This window comes from Diospyros lotus, chromosome 13 (assembly GCF_014633365.1).
Source record: "Diospyros lotus cultivar Yz01 chromosome 13, ASM1463336v1, whole genome shotgun sequence".
Classification (NCBI taxonomy): domain Eukaryota; kingdom Viridiplantae; phylum Streptophyta; class Magnoliopsida; order Ericales; family Ebenaceae; genus Diospyros; species Diospyros lotus.
This window is the reverse complement of record NC_068350.1, coordinates 10,564,549-10,588,991: the sequence shown is the minus strand read 5'-3', so window position 1 is coordinate 10,588,991 and position 24,443 is coordinate 10,564,549. Positions and strand designations below refer to the sequence as shown.

The following is a 24,443-nucleotide window of genomic DNA, read 5'->3' as shown; positions in this document are numbered from 1 at the left end:
TTACACAAAGTCAAAAGTGCAACGATGCAAGCTTAAAGGAGAAAGTATGAAGAGCAGTGAAGACACAGATTTATAGTGGTTCAGCCTTCCAAACTTAATCCACTACCTTAGTTATCCACTAAGGATTTTTAAAACCAATATCACTATCAACCCCCTACTCAATATGAGTAGGTCCTCTAGTCCTTAACTAGGCAATGTACAACCTCCCAATTTAATGGGCCCTCTAGCTACTGCTAAGAAGAAATACAAACAATGAATTAGAGAATCTAAGAGTACAACTCTTAGTTACAGATTTCTCTCTTTAAATGAATAAACGAGGCTTAAAAGAAATAGAACAGTATATATCAAAGCCTCTTAAATGAGAGTACAGAGAGAAAAGATGTAAAAGTCGATGTAATAGTTAAGGCACGATCGTTCAAGATATTCAATAGTTTCTCAGCAGCCTTTAATGCATCTTCAACCACCTATTTATAGTTGATGGTGGGTATGTTTGAAATTTGGACCGTTGTGGGTGGTTGGCGAGCATTTAATGCACCAAAAACTAGCCGTTATAAAATCTGTGAAACATAATAGTCGACAGAAGAAAAGATTAGTCAACTATTTTTACAAGAAAAACTAAGAATAGTCGACAGACATATACTGATAGTCGACTATTTTTAATACAAAAATCCAATAGTCGACAGACATACTTGAATAGTCGACAGATGCTAAAATGTGAAGAAATTTTTTAATTTCATGAACAAAAATAGTCGACAGATCAAAATGCATAGTCGACTATTTTTACTCGATAGTCGACAGTTGCTGAAATAGTCGACAGATGCTTAAATAGTCGACAGAACATTAAAAACAGTCGACTATTTTGAAGCATAGTCGACAGAAAGATCCTGATAGTCGACTATTCTATAGAAAATCTTGAATTTTTAATACATCCTTAATTGATTCTGTTAGAAACTCTTTTTGATTATCTTAAAAGCAAGTTGAGATTATCAAAAGTATATTTTGAAACAAATCACTCTCAACCATACTCAATATTTCTTCTATAAGATTTCATATCTTGCTTCAAAGCTTATATACTAAAAATTCATTTTCTCATTCATATAATCCACATAGTAGAAATTGATTTTTCATATAGTCATTATCAAAACTATTTTATTACTAAGAGTGAAATATCAGCAACCCGCTATGATACTGGAGTAATGGGTGGCGAGGGCTTTGAAGGCGGTGGTTCTAGGGTAGATGGTGGCAACATCTTTGGAGGCTATGATAGTTGTAGTTTTGGAGGTGGTGGACGTGGTTGCGGGAGTGGCGGTTTGTCACAATGTCAAATGAGAAACAAAGATCAGCATCTAGACTCTAGAGAGCCTTTGATTGTCATCGGCGGTGAAGGAGATCAACTCAGCATTGTTAGCTTCTTCTAGTATTGGTTGCACAGTTGTAGTTTCGATTTTGGTTAACTTGTTTAGATGTTATTTTTTAAATATATATTTTTTGAATTAAACTATACTTGATTTTAATTAGTTTGGTTCCGTTTTTTGTTAAATGAATTCAAATTCAAGGTAAATTTCACACACCACCTCTAATTTTTATTTACTAACCACTTATGTGTTTTCAAAAATAATATATATCTTCCTTACCATTAACAAATTAAGCAAAAATAACTATTTTGTCCCAACATCTAAGATATGCTATTATCGTAGAGATAATAGGACAAGAGACGTGCAAGTGCAAAGAGTTGTATCAGAGAACTTTTAGGACTTAATTGTTTACATATTTTTACCTAATTTTTGTCTTAACCTTATGTTATTTTTTCTATATAAATATGTGTTTATATGGATTTTATATTATTTTAATCATTTTTTGTCGGAACCCAACAAAGGACATTAATTGAAGATTTGGACATAAAAAAATGATATTATAAAGTTAATTTTAAAATTAATAATATACTATATTATTTATGTATATTATATTATATTATGTTATTTATATATATTATATATTATACTAATGTGGCATGAACGTGTACTAATGCATGCCATGTGCACATTTATATATAATATATTATAAGATATTAATATAAGATATATGCTATATTAAGATATATTATAAGATATTGATTATATTATATATAGAATATTATATTATTATTATAATGTAAAAAGTGATGTCCATATTGAGGAAGAATTGAAGCAGCGCACGGAGTCCAAATTGGAAGCCTAGGGCCATGAGTCTATATAAAAAATTATATAAGGAATCAAAGTGGTGGCTTTCTGCGGCGCACTGTGAGAATTGGGATTGGCTCGGAGGTGCACGGTGAGAAGCGACAAAAGTCGCAAGGCGAGGAAGCAAAAGCAGCAGTGCAAGGGCGAAAATTAATATTGAAGATTGGAGGAAGCAGCACCGCCTTCACGCCCAACAACAGCCACACCCAGATCTGAAATAGATCTGGCAGGGAACTTCTTTTTTTTTTTAATTTATGTTTTATTTTTATTTTAATAATGTCTAGTTAATTTATTTTAACTAGGATTTGGATTGATTTTAATTTTGGAAGTAGGTGATTATTTGTTTAATTTGATTCAAAATCTGATTATTATTTGTATGAGGATTTTATATTGTTGTGTTTAATGCTTTAAAGGATTGGTCACATTTTAATAATTTAATGATTTATGCATGATTGACTAAAGGATTGTTATAAATTAGATCCATAGACAATATGAATCACATGCTTGACTATGAGATCGAGAAATGATTAGCTCATGTGTGAGAATTGAGGAAGCTTAGTAAGTCAAATCCCCTTTCGAGATTAGAAGTTTCCAAAGAACTTAATGTTTATTTTTTTCGTTGATATCTGCTCATAAATCTAACAGTAAAATTGAATTAATAAATGATTAATATGACTTGAGAAAGGTTATTAATTAATTGAGGAAAATCCACTATCACATGCAAATAATTATAAAATATTGTAAAGGTATTTTTGGTTTTGAATCCAGTTGAATAGATAATTACATAACCCAGATTAAATGAAATCTAAACCCTAGTGCATTCATTAATTAATCTTTCTTCCAAAGAATTGAGTTTTCTATTTTTTTTTATTTATCCAATTAATTAATTAATTCAACTTGGCTAATTAAAACTGTTTTGGTATCGTGATCTAGTCCTTGTGGAATCAACACTCTTTTTATCACTATACGCATATTTGACTAGGGTGCACTTGTTCGAATTAATTGTACATAAATCACACATCTACTGCCTAAAGTTATAATATAGTGACAGCTGAATTGCCATATTGAGAATATAGGTATGATATACGAAGCGACGATTCAGTAGAGTGTTATGTAAATTAGCATTAGTGCAAATTGGAGATTTTTGATGTTAGTGCTCTAATGCTAGATTTAAATAACGTCTAGTATAAGTGTTGGGCCTAATAATATAATCTTGCTTGTTATCTAAATGGTCATATCTTCATTTATACATTTCCATTTTTATATGAAAATGAATCCCTAGATTTTCTTATAGTGATCATATTCTTAAGATTTAAGAATGATGTGACGAGAATCTTTAGTTTAGGATTTCTTAAAGGTATTTTCGATTTTCAAATTTATCAGAAGTTGAATATGATTTATTAATTAATGGACCGACACATGAGCTACTATCATCATTAGGCATGAGATACCAATGAGATAGGGTGGTGAGTTACATACCACATTGCATGAAATGCATATAGTAAGCATGTGGGTGAGTGTTGGTAAAATATCAACTGAATGTGACGCATCTAACAAATCACATGGCTTTGAGGATTAATGATCTGTTGGTTCTTGATTGTGTCTTTGATCTTTTGACTAAAAGCGATAGAGTTATCTTATGCACTAGTGTCACGGATTTGTTGTTAAACGAAACCATCCGGTGTGAGAGGTGGGGATATTCTCTGTGTGGTCTTTATGCAATGGTATATGAAGGCAAATGCTCGCTAATGGGATCCACTGTCTTTCGTTGGATGGGGGGGAACATTCTATGCGACTCGGTCGGTCGGTGATTGTAGGAGTGCTTGGTCAAGGTACGTACAATCATAGAGAGTTTCTGATGTCGAAAGAGTTTCGATACATCATTTCGATCATCTTAGACTGGATCAGGCATAGTTATTGAGTTTTATGAGTTTAATTAGTCCACAACTCTTACTCGATCGGGATGTTAAGATTCTCCTAAGTTCTAATTATAGGATACTTAGGATATTTCGGGATGCTTTGGGGAGATCCTCTCAGTAGATCGAAGTATTTGATTAGCGTTAAGAGTTGACATGTCATGATTGTTACATGGCTGTGAATTTAGAAAATCACACCCTAATTAGGTAATGCCCTAGATTAGTGAATCGGAGTTGGTTGGCTGTTCTTTCATTCTTAAGTGTTGAGCCAACTTGCTCATATTAATTAAGTTTTGATGATTACCAAAAATATTTTTATGATATAAATGTTTTCTCTTACTCATGCAAAAAGTAAATTTATTTTGAATTAAAAAAGATTTCCTTTTAGACATGTTTTCTTGTTTTAATCATTTATGTCTCAAAAGGTTATATTTGAATTTTCAAATTTTGAATTAAAGGAGAATTGTTTTTAAACGTGTTTTCTCTTACTTATACAAAAATTAAATTTATTTTGAATTAAAAGAGATTTCTTTTAAACATGTTTTCTTGTTTTAATCATTTATGTTTCAAAAATTTATATTTGAATTTTCAAATCTTGATTTCTCATGCAAAAAGTAAATTTATTTTGAATTAAAGGTGACATATGTTTTCTTATTGTTTGAGAAAACTTAAACATTTTTTCAATTTCAAACTTCATATTAACCCTTTCTTTAGTGGTTAAAATGCTTATAAATACCCCCCAAACTTATCATCGTGGATTGTATAGATTTTCTAAAACTGTTAAAATCTAGGTGAATCTAGTTTCCAATGTAAGGTAGGGAGAAAATCTTGATATTGGTGGTTTTCTTAGAACTCATTATAATCTAGGTGTGTATCTAATTTTCAAGATAAACTAGTGTGGAAATCTTAGTAAAAATATTTTAGTGGAACCCCAATGGTGGTTAGACTTTGGAAGAGTGAACTAAGTGTATGTGAAGACACCAAACCACTATAAATTGTCTCGTGCCTCATTGCATTTTTTTTTTATATCTTATGGCTTACATTTATTATTAATCTCAAATATAATTTATTATATTTATCGAATATATATTTTTCAATAAAATCATTAATCGAGAATATTTATTAAAATTGAGAAAAATTTTAATCACTCAATTCAGCCCCCCTCTCCCCGGCCGCTCTTGAGTGACCATACCCTAAGGGATCAACATTAAGGGTTATTGATAGTTGAGGATTTATTTGATAATTATTGAGGATCTCCTCACTGAAAGTTACATATGGTTTTCATTCGAGGAGATAAGCTTGTTAAATGAGAATTTATTGAAGATCTTCTCACTGTAATCTTGTTATTTGAATATTTATTTGAGGATAATAGTTACAAATGGATTTTTATTTGAGGATTCCTTGCTGAGATGTTGATTTGTAGCTTAATATTAGAATAAGAGGAGATACATTCAAATATATGGGTTTGTGGCATGCAGGTATCCGAATATGGTATGGGAGTATTCGGATAAGAGGTTGTTAATTATGTGTGGTATCTGGATATGTAGTGAGGCATTCGAATATCCCCTTTGTGATTTTTCTATCTCAATTTGGATATAGGCTAAGCTACCCAGATACCCTTGCAACTTGGTGAGATGTATTCGGATACCTCTCCTAAGCATTCAGATATATTGATATACTTGGAGTTTTGATAAGCTAGTTATTTGAGGTTTATAGGTTTGTTATTTGAGGATTATAGACTTGTTAATCGAGGATTATAGGCTTATCATTTGTTGGTTTTCTCCGTGTAGGTTCGATCCTTGTTTAGGTGACTTTGGGGGATTTCCTTTTTGATGACTTTTATGTCTTTTGAAGATTAATCTGGATGATATATTAAGTCTTCAAAATGGCTCAGGAGAGTTTGCTCACTCTTCATTTCCTTCATGAAATGAAGCTAGGTTTATTATGGAATAGATTCCAACTTGGACGGTGCAGGGTTGTGATGAGTAGCCAAGAGTCTATGGCATGTGGTCTTTGTATTTTAATTTTAGTATTTTGTCATGATGAATGCATGCAGAGGTTTGGGATATGCATTTAGGGGTTTGACTAGTGTGCTTGGCCACAGGCATATTCCATTAGATGTGTCTTCCTAGAGAGGCGAGAAGGGCTTGATGCATGGTTTTATGGGGGTTATATATCATTATTTATGCTCATTATGCCTTTACATCATAGTTAGACACAAGCACGACATTATATGTGATTTCCTATATGGGCGAGCAAGGTTTGATGCATGGTTTTATGGGGGCTATGAATTAACATTTATGCTCATATGCCATGGCATTATATATGTGCATTGCGTGGTTACTGGCGATGTGTGGGTGTGTTGTGACGGGTTTATGGACGCAGCTGACATGCCAAATAGATGACTTTGTAGTTGCAGTTGACATGCCTGATTTACGGATGCAGCTTGTTTACCAAATTTGTACGCGCCACTCTGGGTTCCAATCACTCCAGCCTGAGAGAGCTTTGGCTCAGTCAGTTATTTATTTTGCCTTTTAGGGCAGTGACAGGTTTGTGATAGAGACTTGGGTGCCGAGTGTCTTATATGGACCCCAAGGACCAATATGTGCATATTTTATTATGTCGCATTTTTGTATATTTGTCATGAGATTCATGGACATGTGATGTATGGTTGGTTGTCATGTTTTGTGTGAGTTTTTCACTTGGGTACGAGAAATCTCTAGCTTTCTTACTCTTGGCAGCCTTTAATTTCTTATATGTTTGCTAAGTCTCGTGACTCACTCTTGCTTCTCTTCATTCCAAGTAAGGGCAAGGCTAAGTATGGGGGCGAGGCTAGCAATCTTTGAGCTATCACGTTAGATGTTGTACAAGGCAGTCCTAGTAGATCCTGGTTTGGTGTATATCTTGTGATTTAGTGCCATGTATGTTTAGCCTTTGAGTACTTGGCACAGTTTTGTATATGTACATGCCACGTAACCGTGTGACTGGATTTTTTTGTGTATGCATGCTTAGGATGTGTGTTATGCTTTCGATGTCGTACCTTCTACTTCAACATAGGTGATCCTAGATGAGCATGCATGATAGGTTAGGGTAGTTTCTTTTCTATTATCTTTACGCTTTGTGGGCTCTCACTCGGGTTTTTCGACTTGACTGGGGTATCCGAGTAGGGGTCTCACAAGCGGTGTACGATTTTCTCCTCAATCGATTGGATCTTTTGGTGTGGAGAAGAAAATCGATTGCAAGGAGTTTCAATCATCGAACACTCAAGGGATGGGCAGAAGCTCATGCCCAGAAATATTTATAGTCAGAAGAATAGATAGTAACATATTGATCCAACAAAGTTGTTCGCCGTGGCCATTACAAGAGACCAATGCAGGCAGCCGAATACAGCATCTCCAGCACGACAAAAGTTGTTGGCAGCTGTGAGTGGGTAGTTACGGGCAACTCATGACAATCGTGATTCGTTCTTCGGCTATCCCAGTAACTGTGATGGTCAGAGTTCTCGTCAATACAACAGTTAGGGTTTTCGGCGATCCCAATAGTTGTGATGGCAAAAGTTATCGTCGGTATAGTGGTTGGGGTTTCTAGCAATACTAGTAGCTGTGATAGCTAAAGTTGTCATCGGTACAGCGATTGGGGTTTCCGACGAGCTTCTGACAGCTGTTTGGCAAGAGTTGTAGGTGGTGGATTTACAATCTTAGCCCCTTTGTGATATCCCGCTTTAGGTTCATGGGATGGACAACCTCTTTTAGAGGAACGATCCCAACTCTCAGTCACCTTTTTTGAGATGGTCCTAGCACAAGTCCAACGGAGGGTTCTAGGGCGACTTACGAGTGGACTGACTTGGTTCTCTATGTTTGGGGAGGTGGATTTGTCAACTAAGGAAAAGTACCGGAGCTGACGAGAAGCTAGTTCGAGAAGCAAGTTGGTGAATCGGTACGCGATGGGATCGTGGGAGCTCAACCAAGGGACCGAATAGTTTGGGTCACATGTGCAACAAAAACAACCGTCATGCTCTTTGAGCCTGAGGTATCATTTATCGTTTACTGCAATTTCTATTGTATGATTTTGTTTTATATGTATATGGTTGTTATCACTGTATCATGCAATAAGTGATCCGTTTTCATTGTTTGTTTATGATTTTTGAAAAAGTTATAAAAATCAATTTGTGATCTTATATCTGTCGCTAAGAGTTTGCATGCACCTTCGATGGCATTCCTTCAATGTATATATATTATATATAGACATATATCTTTTAATATCTCAATATATATATTTAATATTTTTATAAAAACATATATAATTTTTAGTAATTGTATATAATTTATCAAGATCTAATGGTAAAAATTTTATCAATTGGATATTAATTTATAATTTATTTTTATTATATTATTTAGTAACATGTCAATTTTAGTTTTTTTTTATTAAAGTCTAATAGTTTATCAATTTTTTTAAATCAAACACATAACTACATAAATAATAACTTAAAATATATTTATCAAAATACATTATCAATATAATACTAATCAATTTTAAAATTTTTCACAATTTTTTAAGTAGAAAAGCTTAAAAGCCATCTTAAAAAATGGTAGTATTTAAGTTATTTAATAGCGTTTAAGTTAGATAGCATTTAAACTAATAACATGTTTGGCTAAATGTGGTTTTAAGCTATTAGTTAATAGTTATGTATTTGGTTTGAAATAACTGATAAACTATCAAAATATGATAAAAAAAAATGAAAATAGACATGTTATTGAATAATACAAAAAAAATATATAAAATATTTATTTTTAATAAAATTAATTATAAATTACTGTTATATAAATGTATATATATGTTAAAATTAATTAAAAATATATTAATACAATATATATGTATATATATGTTAAAATTACTATTATATATACATACACACTGTTATATATATATATAGATATATATATATATAGAGAGAGAGAGAGAGGAGGAGGAGGAGATGGATGGACAAACGGACGGCGAGGGTAGATGGTGGGACAACGAAAGAGACGAGGGCAATGGCGAACAATGGGGGCAACGGGCGATGGCCGAAAAGGTTGGGGCGATGGTGGATAGTGGGGTCGATTGCGACGACAGGAAAAGCTGGGGCGACAATGGTGGGCGAGAGGCAACGCGTTGAGAAAGAAGGGCAATGGGCAGAAATTGTTGAAAAGATTAAGGATAAAATGGTCATTTATTCGGTCAACTTAACTTATTTAATAACAATTTTTTTCAAAAGTTGATGAATGAAAACTTTTGTAAAATGTTGATGTATGAACATTTAATCTACATAACTTAAACTCCTTTGTTAAAGTTAAAACATTTATAATAATTTTATTCCTATCAGCTAAACGTTTAGCAACTAACATAATAATTTCAAATCATGACAAAGCCAAGTTAGTACTTTCGTTACTTATATGCGTTATATGTCTATTTTGAAATTTCTTCTAGGCCATTTTATGACAGAATTTAGAGATGCTCCGGTGTTTTTTTGTTGTTATATATCAATTAGTACTGCTAAAAAATAAAACTGCCTTCAGACATAACCCACTGCAGGTTTTGACCTTTCAGCAATTGGATTTGGAGGTCAATCTTTGTGGAGAAAATATTCAGTGTGTTAATATCAATTCAGTTCAGACGAAAAATATGTTAACAGTTCATAAGCTCGACTCAAATTCAACGTCTTCTGCTCTGTTATATTGAATATATTTCTATTGAGACCGAAGTGCATGTTATATAAATTCTTTTTTATAGAATGATTTAACTTATTGATTATTATAAATTACAAAGAAAAGCACCAGAGACGTTACTTCAGGGAGCTTCCCAAAGAAGAATTATCAAACCAGCTAGAACAGACAACCATGAAGGAACGAGTTCAATACATCCATTGCCATATTAATTAGTAGTTTATGAACAAAAATCAACCAGAAAGCAGATCGCTGCTAAAACAATTTCTTGTTCGGAAGACGGACAGAAGGCATAACCATCCTACTACTCAATAATACCCGAAGCTTAAACTGTCAAAATTGAAGATGTGTGACAATACAAGGGGCTTTGGATAGGCATATAATTTAGCAGATCTATGTACCAAAGCTTCGGTCTCCTGCCTGCATCTCCAAGTCCAGGAATTATAAACCTGACAAAAATCACAAAGAATCCGGGGTTTAAACACTAGCCTAGACGAACCCCAGGAGGCGATTCTTTTTCATCAAGAACAGCACCACGTATTTAACTTACCCTTTCTCGTTGACGGTTGGGTCAATGGTTCCGGTATATACATGAAGCCTGGAAAATCATATGACCAGGAAAGCAAAAAAGCTGAGAGATGCAATTCCATATTATCTTCAATAAAGATGTCAACTAGAAATGTATTACCCAGGGAACTTGTCACTGAGCTTTTGAAGAGCTGGAGGAGCGGCAACAGCAGATACCTGTGTCATATAACACAGTTTATATTGTCACTTTGCGGACTGTAAAGGTGAAAAGAAAATGCAATATGGACACCGTCTGGACACAGATAAGGTGATGTTTCCAAGTTTGAGATTAGAAATGCGGTTGAAAGGCAATTCTCATCCCCTATAGCAATTATATCTGATATCCTGTCTGTAACAGGAATCAAATTTCAAATTTCACACTGCCTGGATGGGACTCCAGCAAATTGCAATTGTCTCAACACAACCGATTGCAACATGAGCTTAAGGGGATGTCTACTAACCACTTTAATGTGCTTGTTGTCAACCCCGCGTTCCTTTATCAGGTCAAGCGCCGCAACTATTGTACCACCTAACATATTTACAGTAAGAGATAATAAATATAAAGTTGACAAAAGCCGATCTAATTTTGTATCTAACATTAAATAACAGATGAATCATATGCAATTTAAGCTACTAATGCCATATAAAAGAGCACAGATGCTCATCCATATGGGATCAATGTCGTACCTGAGATTCGGGGGCCCTGAGGCGAAATATAAAAATAGGCCCCCGAATTATAAAGTACACTTAAATTTTATTTTTTCATAATAAGACAAAAAAATAAACAAATATTTATACTATCAAAGAATAAAATTAAAAATTTTCTAAATTATCAATTAAAAACTACACAGTTTTAGAGGCAAAAATATCAATTAAGTTTACATAATCAAGTTGTTCGAGCATTTTTTTCTCAATAAACAACATCTCCAATCAGCGACACACGTAAGCGATAATAATTTTAAACTTAATTTCTATATCTAGAGTTGTAATAATAATAAGAAGAATAAAATGAACAAGACATCTTTAGACTCTAGTTCTATTTTCTAAGAAGAAAACAAACAGTTATCAGGTATATAAACAAAATGAAGACATCAATAAAATTAAATTTTCTTTTGTCAGTTTCAACCAACATCAATAAAATAGACATAGGCAAGCTATCCAATAATCCAAATCTCCGAATGTATCATAATTTTATTTTATAAACGAAATGAAATGAAGGAGAAACTAACCGCTAAAAGTTGAATGAAGCTAAGTAGATTTAGATTCTGGAGTTAGGGCTTCTGAGAAGCAAATCTGCTTCAAAGACAAAGACTGAATCTGAGGCAGTGAGCGACGAAGAGCAAGGCAGTATGAGCGAGCCACCGGTGACCGGCCACGAGAGTGAGCGACGAGCGTCGAGCAACCGCCGACCAAACACAACAGCAAGAGGCGAGTTTGGTGAGAAAGTGAGGGCAAGCCCGGCGAGGGCGACGGAGCAGAGAGGCGCGAGTGACAGACCAGCGAAAGGCAAGAGCGAGGGCAAGCCATCGACGGTAAGGGTGAGGCGACGATGATGAGGGCGACAGAGGGAGTGACAAAGAGCGAAAGAAGGCAGGGGCGAACGCGAAGCTTACAGAGGGAGGGTGTAGATCGTGGGCAGCTAGGCCCTTACCAAAAGGGGGGTTTCCAATTTATAGGCCCCATAAATAACCAGATTTTCATGGGCCTTGAGGCAATTATCTCATGGGCCTCATGAAAGATCTGGCCTTGTATGGGAGCACCATACAAACAAACGTCAAGATGAGCATCTACATGGAGAAAACCACACTCGAGTGACAGCCACTCAAGGTGTCGTGCCTTAGAGCTTGTGGCCGCCCACGGCGTGCCCGTACGGATGGCCCCATGTTCGTGCATGGCCCCGGGTGCCCCACATTTGCGCACGCACACTTGTCTATCCATGCTTGCCTTTTTCCGCACCCATGTCATTTCCCTTGCTCGCGCACACCTCGAATGAGGGTCACCCGAAATATCACGATCGCGTCCGAGTGCCTACATGTCCGCATTCCTGCACTTCTAAGAGAATTAGCCAAAACTACTCCCGCGAGACTCAATCAAACCTCTTCGAGATTATTCTTGCCAAGGAGATCAAGCCACTCGACACATGGCTGCCCCTTCCATCGCTATAAATAAAGGGTATTTTCCCCTCATTCGGTATGCAAACTCTGATACTTATACTTACTTTTTGCCTTAAAGCATTTCACTTCTACGAGAGTCTGACTTAAGCAATGGAGTGTCAATGGAGAGATTCTCACCCGCGCCCCTAACCAATTTTCTTTCCAACAGCTCATTCATTGCCCGAATGAGTCATTCATCCCCCGAGTGAATCATCTATCGCTCGGATACGCCACCCATGAGTCATTCATCGCTCGGATAAACCACCCATGGGTCATCCATTGACAATTTTCCATCTAAAAATTTATTTTTGTAATTGTGCAATAACATAATCTATTTTAGATTTGAGACGAGTTTTGATAAGAAAAAGTATCATTTGAAATGTGAGATTGATATGTAATTCGTCTCAAAAAATTAAAAATAATTGTTGTAATTACAAAAATATAGAAATTAAATAAAAATATTTATGTAAAAAATATAATTATATACAAATATAACTATATAAATATTTGAAAATTTAATATATAAAAATATATTTAGTTAAAGTAACTAAAACCTAAATATATAAATAAATATACTTCCTATGCATAAAATATAAAGTTAAATATATATAAATGCAACCTAAATGTATAAAGAATAAAACAACTTTCAGTTCGAACTATATTTATTTTTTGTATTTCAAGCTATGAAATATTTTAAATATTATTAATTACTTTTTATTCTCATACACTTTATATATTAAGAGGTATTTAAAACATTTTCTAATCTGAACCATAAAAGACAAGTGCGATGCGAACTGAAAATAGTCAATCTTAATAATGTATATATAAAAACTTATAAACTAAAATATATAAACCAAATAATTCACTACTAGTAACTTTTGTAAATATGTATATATATATAAAGAAATTAAAGGGGAATGAGGGAGGGAAATGAAATTTTTGTGTTTAAAAAAAAAAATTAATGGTCATATGGTTAGTATCGGACAAAATATTTTATAATGATGAAGGAATATCTATCATTTCTAATAAATTGTGGGTACATGCGTAATTTTTATCAAATAATGGGGCTAAATTTTAGTTCCAAAATAATTAATTCAAATCCACCCAAGTAACAATTCCAACTCAAATTCGACTTATTTACAACCCTAGCTAATACATCTACATTGACCGTGGCTATATAGATTGAATTATAATGGCGGGTTTGTCAAAAATGATTATTTGTTAAACAAAATATTTTCTCAAAAATTCTTGAGTATAATTTGAATTATTTTTAATATAAAATTATTAAAACAACCACAGCAATGGTTGAGATTTCAACATAATTTTTCTCAATCAACTAACAAATGGAAACTGGATTCAAGATATATTTGATATTTTTATATTATTCTTTGTGCATGCATTTACGATCTTTTATTGCTTGCACCATCTGTAGATTTGCTGGTGGTTATGTAGGCGGCGACTTCCATCGTCGCCGCCATGACACTGGGGGACATGCCATGCGAACATTCGCAACCTGCTATGATACTGGAGTAAGAGTAATAGGCGGCGAGGGCTTGGAAAGTGGTGGTTCTGGCGTAGATGGCGGCGGCGGCTTTGGAAGCAGTGATGGCTGCAGTTTAATTTGGAGGTGGTAGGGGTGGTTGCGGGAGTGGCGGTTTGTCAGTGTCAAATGACAAACAACGATCAACATCTAGACTCTAGAGAGCCTTTGATTGTCGTTGGTGGTGAAGGAGATCAACTCAGAGACTGTTTGGCTTAGTGGTTTGACCGCTTATAAGCTATACAAGCAGCATATAAGCTATGTAACTTCTGTCAGTTAAATGTTTGGCTTGAATAATTGCTTAAATGCTATATGGCTGAAACACTGTTATAACAGCGTTTTGGAGAAGCTGGTACCCCCAGCTTTGGCAAAAAAAGCTGCTAAGTTGACCGAGAAAACTACCATTCTACCCTCAGAAGCTCTCTTCTCCCATCATCTTCTTCAGGTTCCCTCTTTTCTGCTTCAGATCCATCACTCGCCGTCGCCCGCAGTCACCCAGTGCCCGTCAACCCTCCATCACTGTCGCCTCCTCTTCCCCAATCGACTGCAACTAGTGAGTATATATATATTGTATATACATATATATTGTATATTTATATTCATGGTAATATTTTTTAAGAAAAAAATAAAAGATGTAATATATATTGTAGTAATATACTTTTTAATAAATATATATAATTTATCTAACATTTAGAAATTAATTTATAAATTTTTTATAAAAAATAAAATTTTTATAAATTTTATTTGTATTATTTAGCATCATGTCTATTTTAATTTTTTTGTTAAATTTTAACAACTTATTAGCTTTTACAAACCAAACACATAACTATTAATTGACAACTTAAAAATATATTTTTCCAAACACATTATCAACTTAAACACTACATAACTTTTATACTAACAACTACCTCACTTGAAACTCTACTAAAAAAGGGTAAGCCAAACAGCCTCTAAGCATTGTTGGCTTCTTCTGGTATTGGTTGCACAGTTGCAGTTTTGGTTTTGGTTAACTTGTTTGGATGTTATTTTTTAAATATTTTTTGTCGAATTAAACTATAGTTTATTTTAATTAGTTTGGTTCCCTTTTTCATTAAATGAATTCAAAATTTAAGACTCAATCATAATTGGTTCATACTTAAATTCAAGGTAAATTTCACACACCAGCTCTAATTTTTAACTACTGACCACTAATGTGTTTTCAAAAATAATATATATCTTCTTTACCATTAACAAATTAAGCAAAAATAACTATTTTGTCCCAACATGTAAGATATGCTATTATCTTAGAGATAATAGGACCTGCGAGTGCAAAGAGTTGTATCAGAGAACTTTGTGGATCTACTGTTTAAAGTTATAATACAGTGACAACTGAATTGCCATATTGAGAATATAGGTATGCTATACCAAGCGACGATTCGATAGAATGTTATGTAAATTAGCATTAGTGTAAGTTGGAGACTATTGATGTTAGTGCTCTAATGCTAAATTTAAATGACGTCTAGTATAAGTGTTGGACCTAATAATATAATCTTGCTTGTTATCTAAATGGCCATATTTTCATTTATACATTTCCATTTATATATAAATGAATTCCTAGATTTTCTTATAGTGATCCTATTCTTAAGATTTAAGAATACTGTAATGAGAATCTTTAGTTTAAGATTTCTTAAAGATATTTTTGATTTTCAAATTTATTAGGAGTGGAATATGATTTATTAATTATTGGACCGACACATGACTTATTATCATCATTAGCCATGAGATACCAATGAGATAGGGTGGTGAGTCACATGTCACATTACATGAGATGCATATAGTAAGCATGTGGGTGAGTGTTGGTAAAATATCCACTGAATGTGACACATGTGACAGATCGCATGGCTTTGAGGATTAATGATCTGTTGGTTCTCGATTGTGTATTTGGTCTTTTGACCGGAAATGATATAGTTGTCTTGTGCACTAGTGTCAGGAATTTGTCGTTAGACGAAACCATCTGATGTGAGATGTGGGGATATTCTCTGTGTGGTCTTTGTGTAGTGGTGTATGAAAGCAGATGCTTGCTAATGGGATCATTGTCTTTCATTGGATGAGAGTGAACATCCTATGTGATCTCGATCGATCAGTGATTGTAGGAGTGCTTGGCCAAGGTACGTACAATCACAGAGAGTTTCTGATGTCGAAAGAGTTTCGATACATCATTTCGATCATCTTACACTGGATCAGACATAGTTATTGAGTTCTATAACTTTAAGTAATCCATGACTTTCACTCGGTCGGGATGTTAGCTAGGATCATCCTGAGTTCTGATTAGAGGATACTTAGGATTTTTTGGGATGCTTTGGGGAGATCTTATTAGTAGATCGAAGTGTTTGATTGACATCAAGAGTTAATATGTCCTGATTGTTACATGACTATGAATTTAAAAAATCACACTATAAGTAGCTAATGCCCTAGATTAGTGAATCCGAGTTCATTGATTGTTCTTCCATTTTTAAGGGTTATTGATATTTTTAGTGGGATATTAATTATGAGAATTATTCTCAATGTGTAATTAATTTTTGTATATAATTATTATATATATTATATTATACTAGAAGAATTAATTAAATAAAACCAACAGATTATTTGATATTGAAATGTCAAAGATTAAAATTGGAGGAGTGGTTCTCGGGAGGCATGTCAATTGGTTTGACAAAAAGAAAATTGAACTGAAAGGAAAGGGACATGGCGCAGTTGGCTTTAGAGGCGAATGGTGCGCAGTGGCCTCAAAATTGGAATTGAAAATTGGGGCGGGTGCATGGCTGCAGAGGAGCAATTGATATTATATAGATATATTAATGTTAATATATTTTGAAAAGAGTTATGTCAAAGATAAATAGTGGTGATGTGAGTAGAAATATTTAATTGGTATTATATATTTATTTAAAAATTATAAAAAATAAAATTTATTGAACATCATTTTATTTTTTTTCAAACAAACACTTTTATATAGGCAGGCATATTATTGTTATTCATCTTTATTGAAGATGACAGAGCCGGCTCAACCAATTTGAGGGCTCTAGGCGGAAAAAGAAATTTAAGGCTTTTTAAGATACATTAATTTTTTTTTATAAAAGAATAAATAATATATATTTTTTCAAGAAAAATTCATTATTTCATTAAATTAAAAAAAAATGAACTTCAATCCACTATAAAATTTATTAATTTTTTATTTCAATCAATTACATAATTGATGTCATTTTTTATTTTTATTTATTAATTTTTTTAAAATAAAAATTGAAAACATCGTTTAATTTTACTAAATTTGTATTCAATATCAAATTCATACTATGGATAAAAAAATATTATTGGTAGATCTACATTAATTCAATCATTACAATTATTATTTATAAATTAGATGAGTAATTTAATTAAATATTAAAAATAACCTAATAATTTTTTTTAAAATTTACATTAAACTCATGAAAAATGTATTATAAATTTATATTAAACTCCATCTCAAATCACCTATATTAAATAAAAATGGTTGAAAATACATGTTGGTTGAAAAATAAAAAAATAAAAAAGACAACTAACTTAGCTGTTAATCAATAATCATGACACAATAATCAACAAATTAAATTCAAAAAACTACCCACACAAGAATACAAAAACTTAAAAAACATATCTTATACACCCAAAAATAAAAATTAAAGTAAAAAAAAATCAAAGTTACCGAACACAGAAAAAATATATAAAAAATAAAATTTTGAATTTACATTTTTAATAAAGTATTTATGATTAAAAAATAAAAAATATATAAAAAATATAAAATTTGAAAAGTAAGGCCTTTCAAAATTGGGGGGGGGGGGGGGGGGGGGGGGAGGGGGGTGTTAGGAAGCTGCATATCTAGCCTTATAGTAGGGTTGGCTCTGGAAGATGAATAGCCTTACTCTTTTCAAAAAAAAACAATCGGGTAGCCTCGTTAAACTGAAGTGTGTTGGGCGCACGTGTAGCCCCAATCTTCCAATTAATTTCTCCTGTGCGTGCATCCTTCCTCGCCCGATTTCCAACGCTTCTCCGTGTTATGTCTTCTTTCTCCTCCGTTCTGTTTGTCTATTCCACCAAAGATATATATATATATATGATACATATAAGTTCAATAGCAGGCACACACAAGGCTCCTTCTCTTTCTCGACTTAATATATATTGGATATATATTTGAAGGAGGTAGCATTGTTCTGACAATAGATTAAAGCAGTGTACGATTTTCTTCTCAATCAATTGGATCTTTTGGTGTGGAGAAGAAAATCAATTGCAAGGAGTTGCAGTGTCGAACACTCCAGGGATAGGCAGAAGCTCATGGCCAAAAATATTTGTAGTCAGAAGAATGGATAGTAACATATTGATCCAACGAAGTTGTTTGCCGTGGCCATTGCAAGAGACCAATGCAGGCAGTCGAATACAGCATCTCCGGCACCACAAAAGTTGCTGGCAGCTGTGAGTGAGTAGTTACAGGTGGCTCATGATAGTTGTGATTCGTTCTTCGGCTATCCCAACAACTGTGATGGTCAGAGTTGTCGTCGGTACAATGATTAGGATTTTTGGCAATCCCAATTGTTGTGATGGAAAAAGTTATCGTCGGTACAACGGTTGGGGTTTTTGGCGATACTAGTAGCTGTGATGGCTAAAGTTGTCATCGATTCAGCGATTAGGGTTTCCGACAAGCTTCCGACAACTATTTAGCAAGAGTTGTCAGTGACAGATTTACAATCTCAACCCCTTTGTGATATCTCGCTTTAGGTCCATGGGATGGACAACCTCTTTTAGAGGAACGATCCCAACTCTTAGTCATCTTTGTTGAAATGGTCCTAACATGGGTCCAACAAAGGGTTCTAGGGCGGCCTACGGATGGACTAACTCGATCCTTTGTGTTTGTAGGGGTGGATTGGTTAGCTAAGGACATGTACCGGAGCTGACGAGAAACTGGTTCGGGAAGCAGGTGGGTGAGTCAGTACGCAATGGGATCGCGAGAGCTCAATTGAGAGATCGAATAGTTTGGGTCAAATGTGCAACAAAATCAACCGTCATGCTCTTTGAGCCTGAGGTATCATTTATCGTTTATAACAATTTGATATTATATAGTTTTGTTTTATATGCATATAGTTGTTATCAGTGTATCATAAAATAAGTGATCCGTTTTCACTATTTATTTATGATTTTTGAAAAAGTTTTAAAAACCAATTTGTGTTCTTATATTTGCCGCTAAGAGTTTGCATGCACCTTCGATGGCATTCATTCAATATATATATATATATATTTAATATTTTTATAAAAAATATATATAATTTTTAATAATTGTATATAATTTATCAACATCTAATGGTAAAATTTTTATCAATTGGATATCAATTTATAATTTATTTTTATTAAAAATAATATTTTTATTATATTATTTAGTAACATGTCAATTTTAGTTTTTTTTATTAAGTTCTAATAGTTTATCAATTTTTTTCATATCAAACACATAACTACATAAATAATAACTTAAAATATATTTATCAAAACACATTATCAATATAAATACTAATCAATTTTAAAAAATTTCACAATTTTTTAAGTAGAAAAGCTTAAAAGCCATCTTAAAAAATGTTAGTGTTTAAGTTATTTAATAACATTTAAGTTAAGAAGCGTTTAAACTGATAACATATTTGACTAAATGTGTTTTTAACCTATTAGTTAATAATTATGTGTTTGGTTTGAAATAACTAATAAGTTATCAAAATATGATAAAAAGATGAAAATACAAATGTAATAATACAAAAAAAAATACATGAAATATTTATTTTTAATAAAATTAATTATAAATTACTATTATATAAATGTATATGTATGTTAAAATTAATTAATACAATATATATATGTTAAAATTACTGTTATACATACATACACACTGTTACATATATATACATACACAGAATGTGGAGGAGATGGATGGACGAATGGACGGTGAGGGCAGAGGAGACGAGGGCGAGTGCGAACAATGGGAGTGACAACAGACGGTGGGGATAACGAAGGAGACAAGGGCGATGGCGGACGATGGGAGCGACAACAGACGGTGGGGATAACAGAGGAGACGAGGGTGATGGCGGACGATGGTCGAAAAAGCTGTGGAGATGGATGATGGGGTCGACGGTGACGACCGAAAAAGTTGGGGGTGATGGTGGACAGCGGAAGCGACAGTAATGGCCAGAAAAGTTTGGGTGACAATGGCACGGCAGGAGGTAAAGTGTTGAAGAAAAAGGGCAATGGCTAGAAATTGTTGAAAATAATTGAGAGTAAAATGGTCATTTACTCAATCAACTCAATTTATTCAATAATAATTTTTTTTAAAAGTTGATGAGTGAAAATTTTTGTAAAAAGCTAATGTATGAACATTTAACTTATATAGCTTAAACGCTCTTCACTAAAGTTAAACATTTATAATAAATAAATTAGATAACTTAAATTACTGCACCAACTTATAAACGATCAAATCATTCTGCCAAACATTTATAATAAATAAGTAGCTTAAAGCTACTACACCAACTATAAACGATCAAATCATCCTGCCAAACATTTATAATAAATAAGTTGGGTAGCTTAAATTCACTACACCAACTTATAAACGGTCAAACCGTCCAGCCAGAGCAAGCCGCCAAACACCCCTATCGTGGTAAGTTCCATATGGCTGCTTGTACCTTAGAATATTCAAAAGGAAGAGACAAGAACAGGTCTTGATCAAGGTAGCTTAATCCATACTGCCTTTACCACGTACATATTCAAAGCTAACGTGGTTGAATGTCTCCTTGTATATATATGCACATTTGTCTATTTACATATCTCTCTCTTATATCTGTGCATAATGGATATGCTTCTTCAAGATTAAAAGCACAGGAGAGGCAATGGAAACTGCTTTCAAGATTTTCTTGATAATTTTTATAATATTATTTGTCCTTGTGCTTTCGATCGGTATCATCACCCGTTGCACTGGAGGTAGAAACGGTGGGATCGGCGGCGGCGGCAGCTTCCACCACGACCACCACCACCACCACGGTGAACATGGCATGTCAACATTCGGAGACGATGGGGGCTTCGATGGCGGCGGCGGCGGCGGCGGCGGCAGCTTCCACCACCACCATCACCATCACCACGGTGAACATGGCATGTCAACATTCGGAGGCGGTGGGGGCTTCGATGGCGGAGGAGGAGGCGGCGGCGGTGGGGGCTTCGATGGCGGAGGAGGAGGCGGCGGCGGCGGAGGAGGAGGAGGAGGCGGCGGCGGCAGCGGCGTGTGACAGTATCGGCAGAATTTCTATATGTGAAGTCAGTATTTGATATAAATATATGTATATATATATATATATATATTAAATCTTGATGGCAGTGGCGTAATAAATCATGAGAAATGTTCTCATGGTGGGGGTGGGCTCACGCCTCCCCCTCTGATTTTATTCTTATCAGTTAACCGTTAATGTTATTCCACGCAAGTAATTTAAAATTTTCAAATCATGACAAAGTCCAGTTAGTGTTTTCGTTATTTATATGCTTTATATATATCTGTTTTAAAATTTCTTCTGAGCCATTTTATGACAGAATTTAGAGATGCTCCGATGTTTTTCGTTGTTATATATCAATTAGTACAACTAAAAAATAAAACTGCCTTCAGACATAACCCACTGCAGGTTTTGACCTTTCAGCAATTGGATTTGGAGGTCCATCTTTGTGGAGAAGTATGTAACAGTTATAAACTCGACTCAAATTCAACGTCCTCTGCTCTGTTATATTGAATATATTTCTATTGAGACTGAAATGCATGTTATATAAAATCGTTTTATAGAATGATTTAACTTAAACTTATTGATTATTATAAATTACAAAGAAAAGCACCCAAGACGTTACTTCAGGGAGCTTCCCAAAGAAGAATTCTCAACCCAGCTAGAACAGACCACCATGAAGGAACAAGTTCATTACATCCATTACCATATTAATTAGTAGTTCCTGAACAAAAATCAACCAGAAAGCAGATCGCTGCTAAAACAATTTCTTGTTCGGAAGAGGAACAGAACGCATAACCATCCTACTACTCAATAATGCGAAAAGCTTATACTGTCAAAAATTGAAGATGTGTGACAAATACAAGGGGCTTTGGATAGGCATATAATTTAGCAGATCTATGTACCAAAGCTTCGGTCTCCTGCATCTCCGAGTCCAGGAATTATAAACCTGCCAAAAATCACAAAGAATCCGGGGTTTAAATACTAGCCTAGACGAACCCCAGGAGGCGATTCTTTTTCATCCAAGAACAGCACGACGTATTTAGCTTACCCTTTCTCGTTGACGGTTGGGTCAATGGTTCCGGTATATACATGAAGCCTGGAAAATCATATGACCAGAGAAGCAAAAAAGCTGAGAGATGCAATTCCATATTATCTTCAATAAAGATGTCAACTAGAAATGTATTACCCAGGGAACTTGTCACTGAGCTTTTGAAGAGCTGGAGGAGCGGCAACAGCAGATACCTGTGTCATATAACACAGTTTATATTGTCACTTCGCGGATTGTAAAGGTGAAAAGAAAAGGCAATATATGGCCACCGTCTGGACAGAGATAAGGTGATGTTTCCAAGTTTGAGATTAGAAATGCGGTTGGAAGGCAATTCTCATCCCCTATAGCAATTATATCTGATATCCTGTCTGTAAGAGGAATCAAATTTCAAATTTCACACTGCCTGGATGGGACTCCAGCAAATTGCAATTGTCTCAACACAACCGATTGCAACATGAGCTTAAGGGGATGTCTACTAACCACTTTAATGTGCTTGTTGTCAACCCCACGTTCCTTTATCAGGTCAAGCGCCGCAACTATTGTACCACCTAACATATTTACAATTTTACAGTAAAAGATAATAAATATAAAGTTGACAAAAGCCGGATCTAATTTTTTATCTAACATTAAATAACAGAAAAATCATATGCAATTTAAGCTACAAATGCCATATAAAAGCGCTCGCATGTTCGTCCATATGGGACCACCATACAAACAAACGTCAAGATGAGCATCTACATGGAGAAAACCACATTCAACTTTTCTTTGAATTTAATTCTAGAAGTGCAAGGTTTGTCTATAGCCAATTCAATTGCAGAAAAGAATAAGAGTTGATAAAAAATTGAAACATGTACCTCACTAAAGAGCAAGAATCTATCTCGACTTATAACAACAATTGGAAAAGGTAGCAGAACTAGTACCACACAACTTAAAAGAGGTTTCTCAATATGTGAAGCAAAACAAAAATGGAGAACTACAATGCAGAAAAACATATTAAGCATGTGAATAGGAGCTCAAGCCATAGCAAGAATACCTGTTGCCAGCATTGGGTCGATAACAAAAACTCTGGATCCTTCAGGAAAACTTTCAGGTAATCTACAAAACAGGATGCCCAGGCAGGTGAAACAGTAAACAGGTGAGCCTGTTGCTTGATAAGTTCTTTAGTTGATTGAGATGGAAACAAGAAAATTAAACATATAAAGACTCTCAGGGTACTGCTTGGCTGATGCAGAAAGTTTAATGAATAGGGTAGGCTATGATGAGAATTAAGAATTTTGCAGGTTTTTTCCCTCCCTCCCTCTTCTCTTTCTTTTTTTTTTTAATGTGTCCTTGTGTGAGGGGTGTTTTATTTTTTTCTTTTTTTTTTTTTTTTTGGGGGGGGTGGGGGGGGGGGGGGGGGGGGTGTTGCCTGGACCTTGGAAGCAACATTAATGTTGCTTTGTAATTGGAAGGTCAAGCATTTGAATCATGGAAACAGCTTACCTTTCAAAAAAGCAAGGGGGGCTGCTATAAAAATTACGCTTGCCCAGTTCTCACAAAATGGCAAAAATAGGGAGCCTTGTGAGTTAGGGATACCTTTAGGGGGTGGGGACAATTTTTAACTAAAAAATGATTCCTGGTATGGTGAAGGTGTAAGCAAAAACATTTAGGCACATCTGTTCATTAAGATATATTTAAAAACTTCACAAAAGAAACAAAGTTGAGTATGTACGGACACACCCAAGATTATAAAAAATGCCTATCTTTAATTAAGAAAATAGATAACAGAAAGAGCAACCCAGAAAAAATGGTTTCCATTGGCCAGGTAGATGATTTTTGGCGTGATTGCATGACAAGCCAAGTAACAAGAAATCTAGTGGAAGGAAGAGAATTAAAAACAGAAATAAAGCATAATGGTCTTTCATGGCACTGGATTCATGCAACAGCAAAGATAATAAGAAAAGCACAAGAAAATATGTTTGGGGCAAAGGCCAATAAAATAAACAGTAAATGGAAAAATC

At 34.3% G+C, this 24,443-nt stretch overlaps 1 protein-coding gene across 14 annotated transcripts in view; it reads right to left on the bottom strand.

Annotated features, from left to right (window-relative positions):
• Window positions 1-24,443, bottom strand: part of LOC127788635 (uracil phosphoribosyltransferase) — a 53,695-nt gene that overhangs the window by 21,159 nt on the left and 8,093 nt on the right. For 2 of the 14 annotated variants that reach the window (XM_052317153.1, XM_052317151.1), the window contains exons 8-10: window positions 23,477-23,538; window positions 10,866-10,933; window positions 10,526-10,581 (exon numbers count right to left, since the gene is read on the bottom strand). The exons of 1 other annotated variant lie outside the window; for it this stretch is intronic. In XM_052317153.1, coding sequence (XP_052173113.1) covers window positions 10,526-10,581; window positions 10,866-10,933; window positions 23,477-23,538 — 186 coding nt within the window. Of the gene's footprint in view, window positions 1-10,387; window positions 10,436-10,525; window positions 10,582-10,865; window positions 10,934-22,069; window positions 22,342-22,443; window positions 22,492-22,581; window positions 22,638-22,923; window positions 22,992-23,476; window positions 23,539-24,443 lie in introns of those variants that run through there. 11 more of the 14 variants (XM_052317147.1, XM_052317141.1, XM_052317148.1 and 8 more) reach the window with 9 other exon arrangements.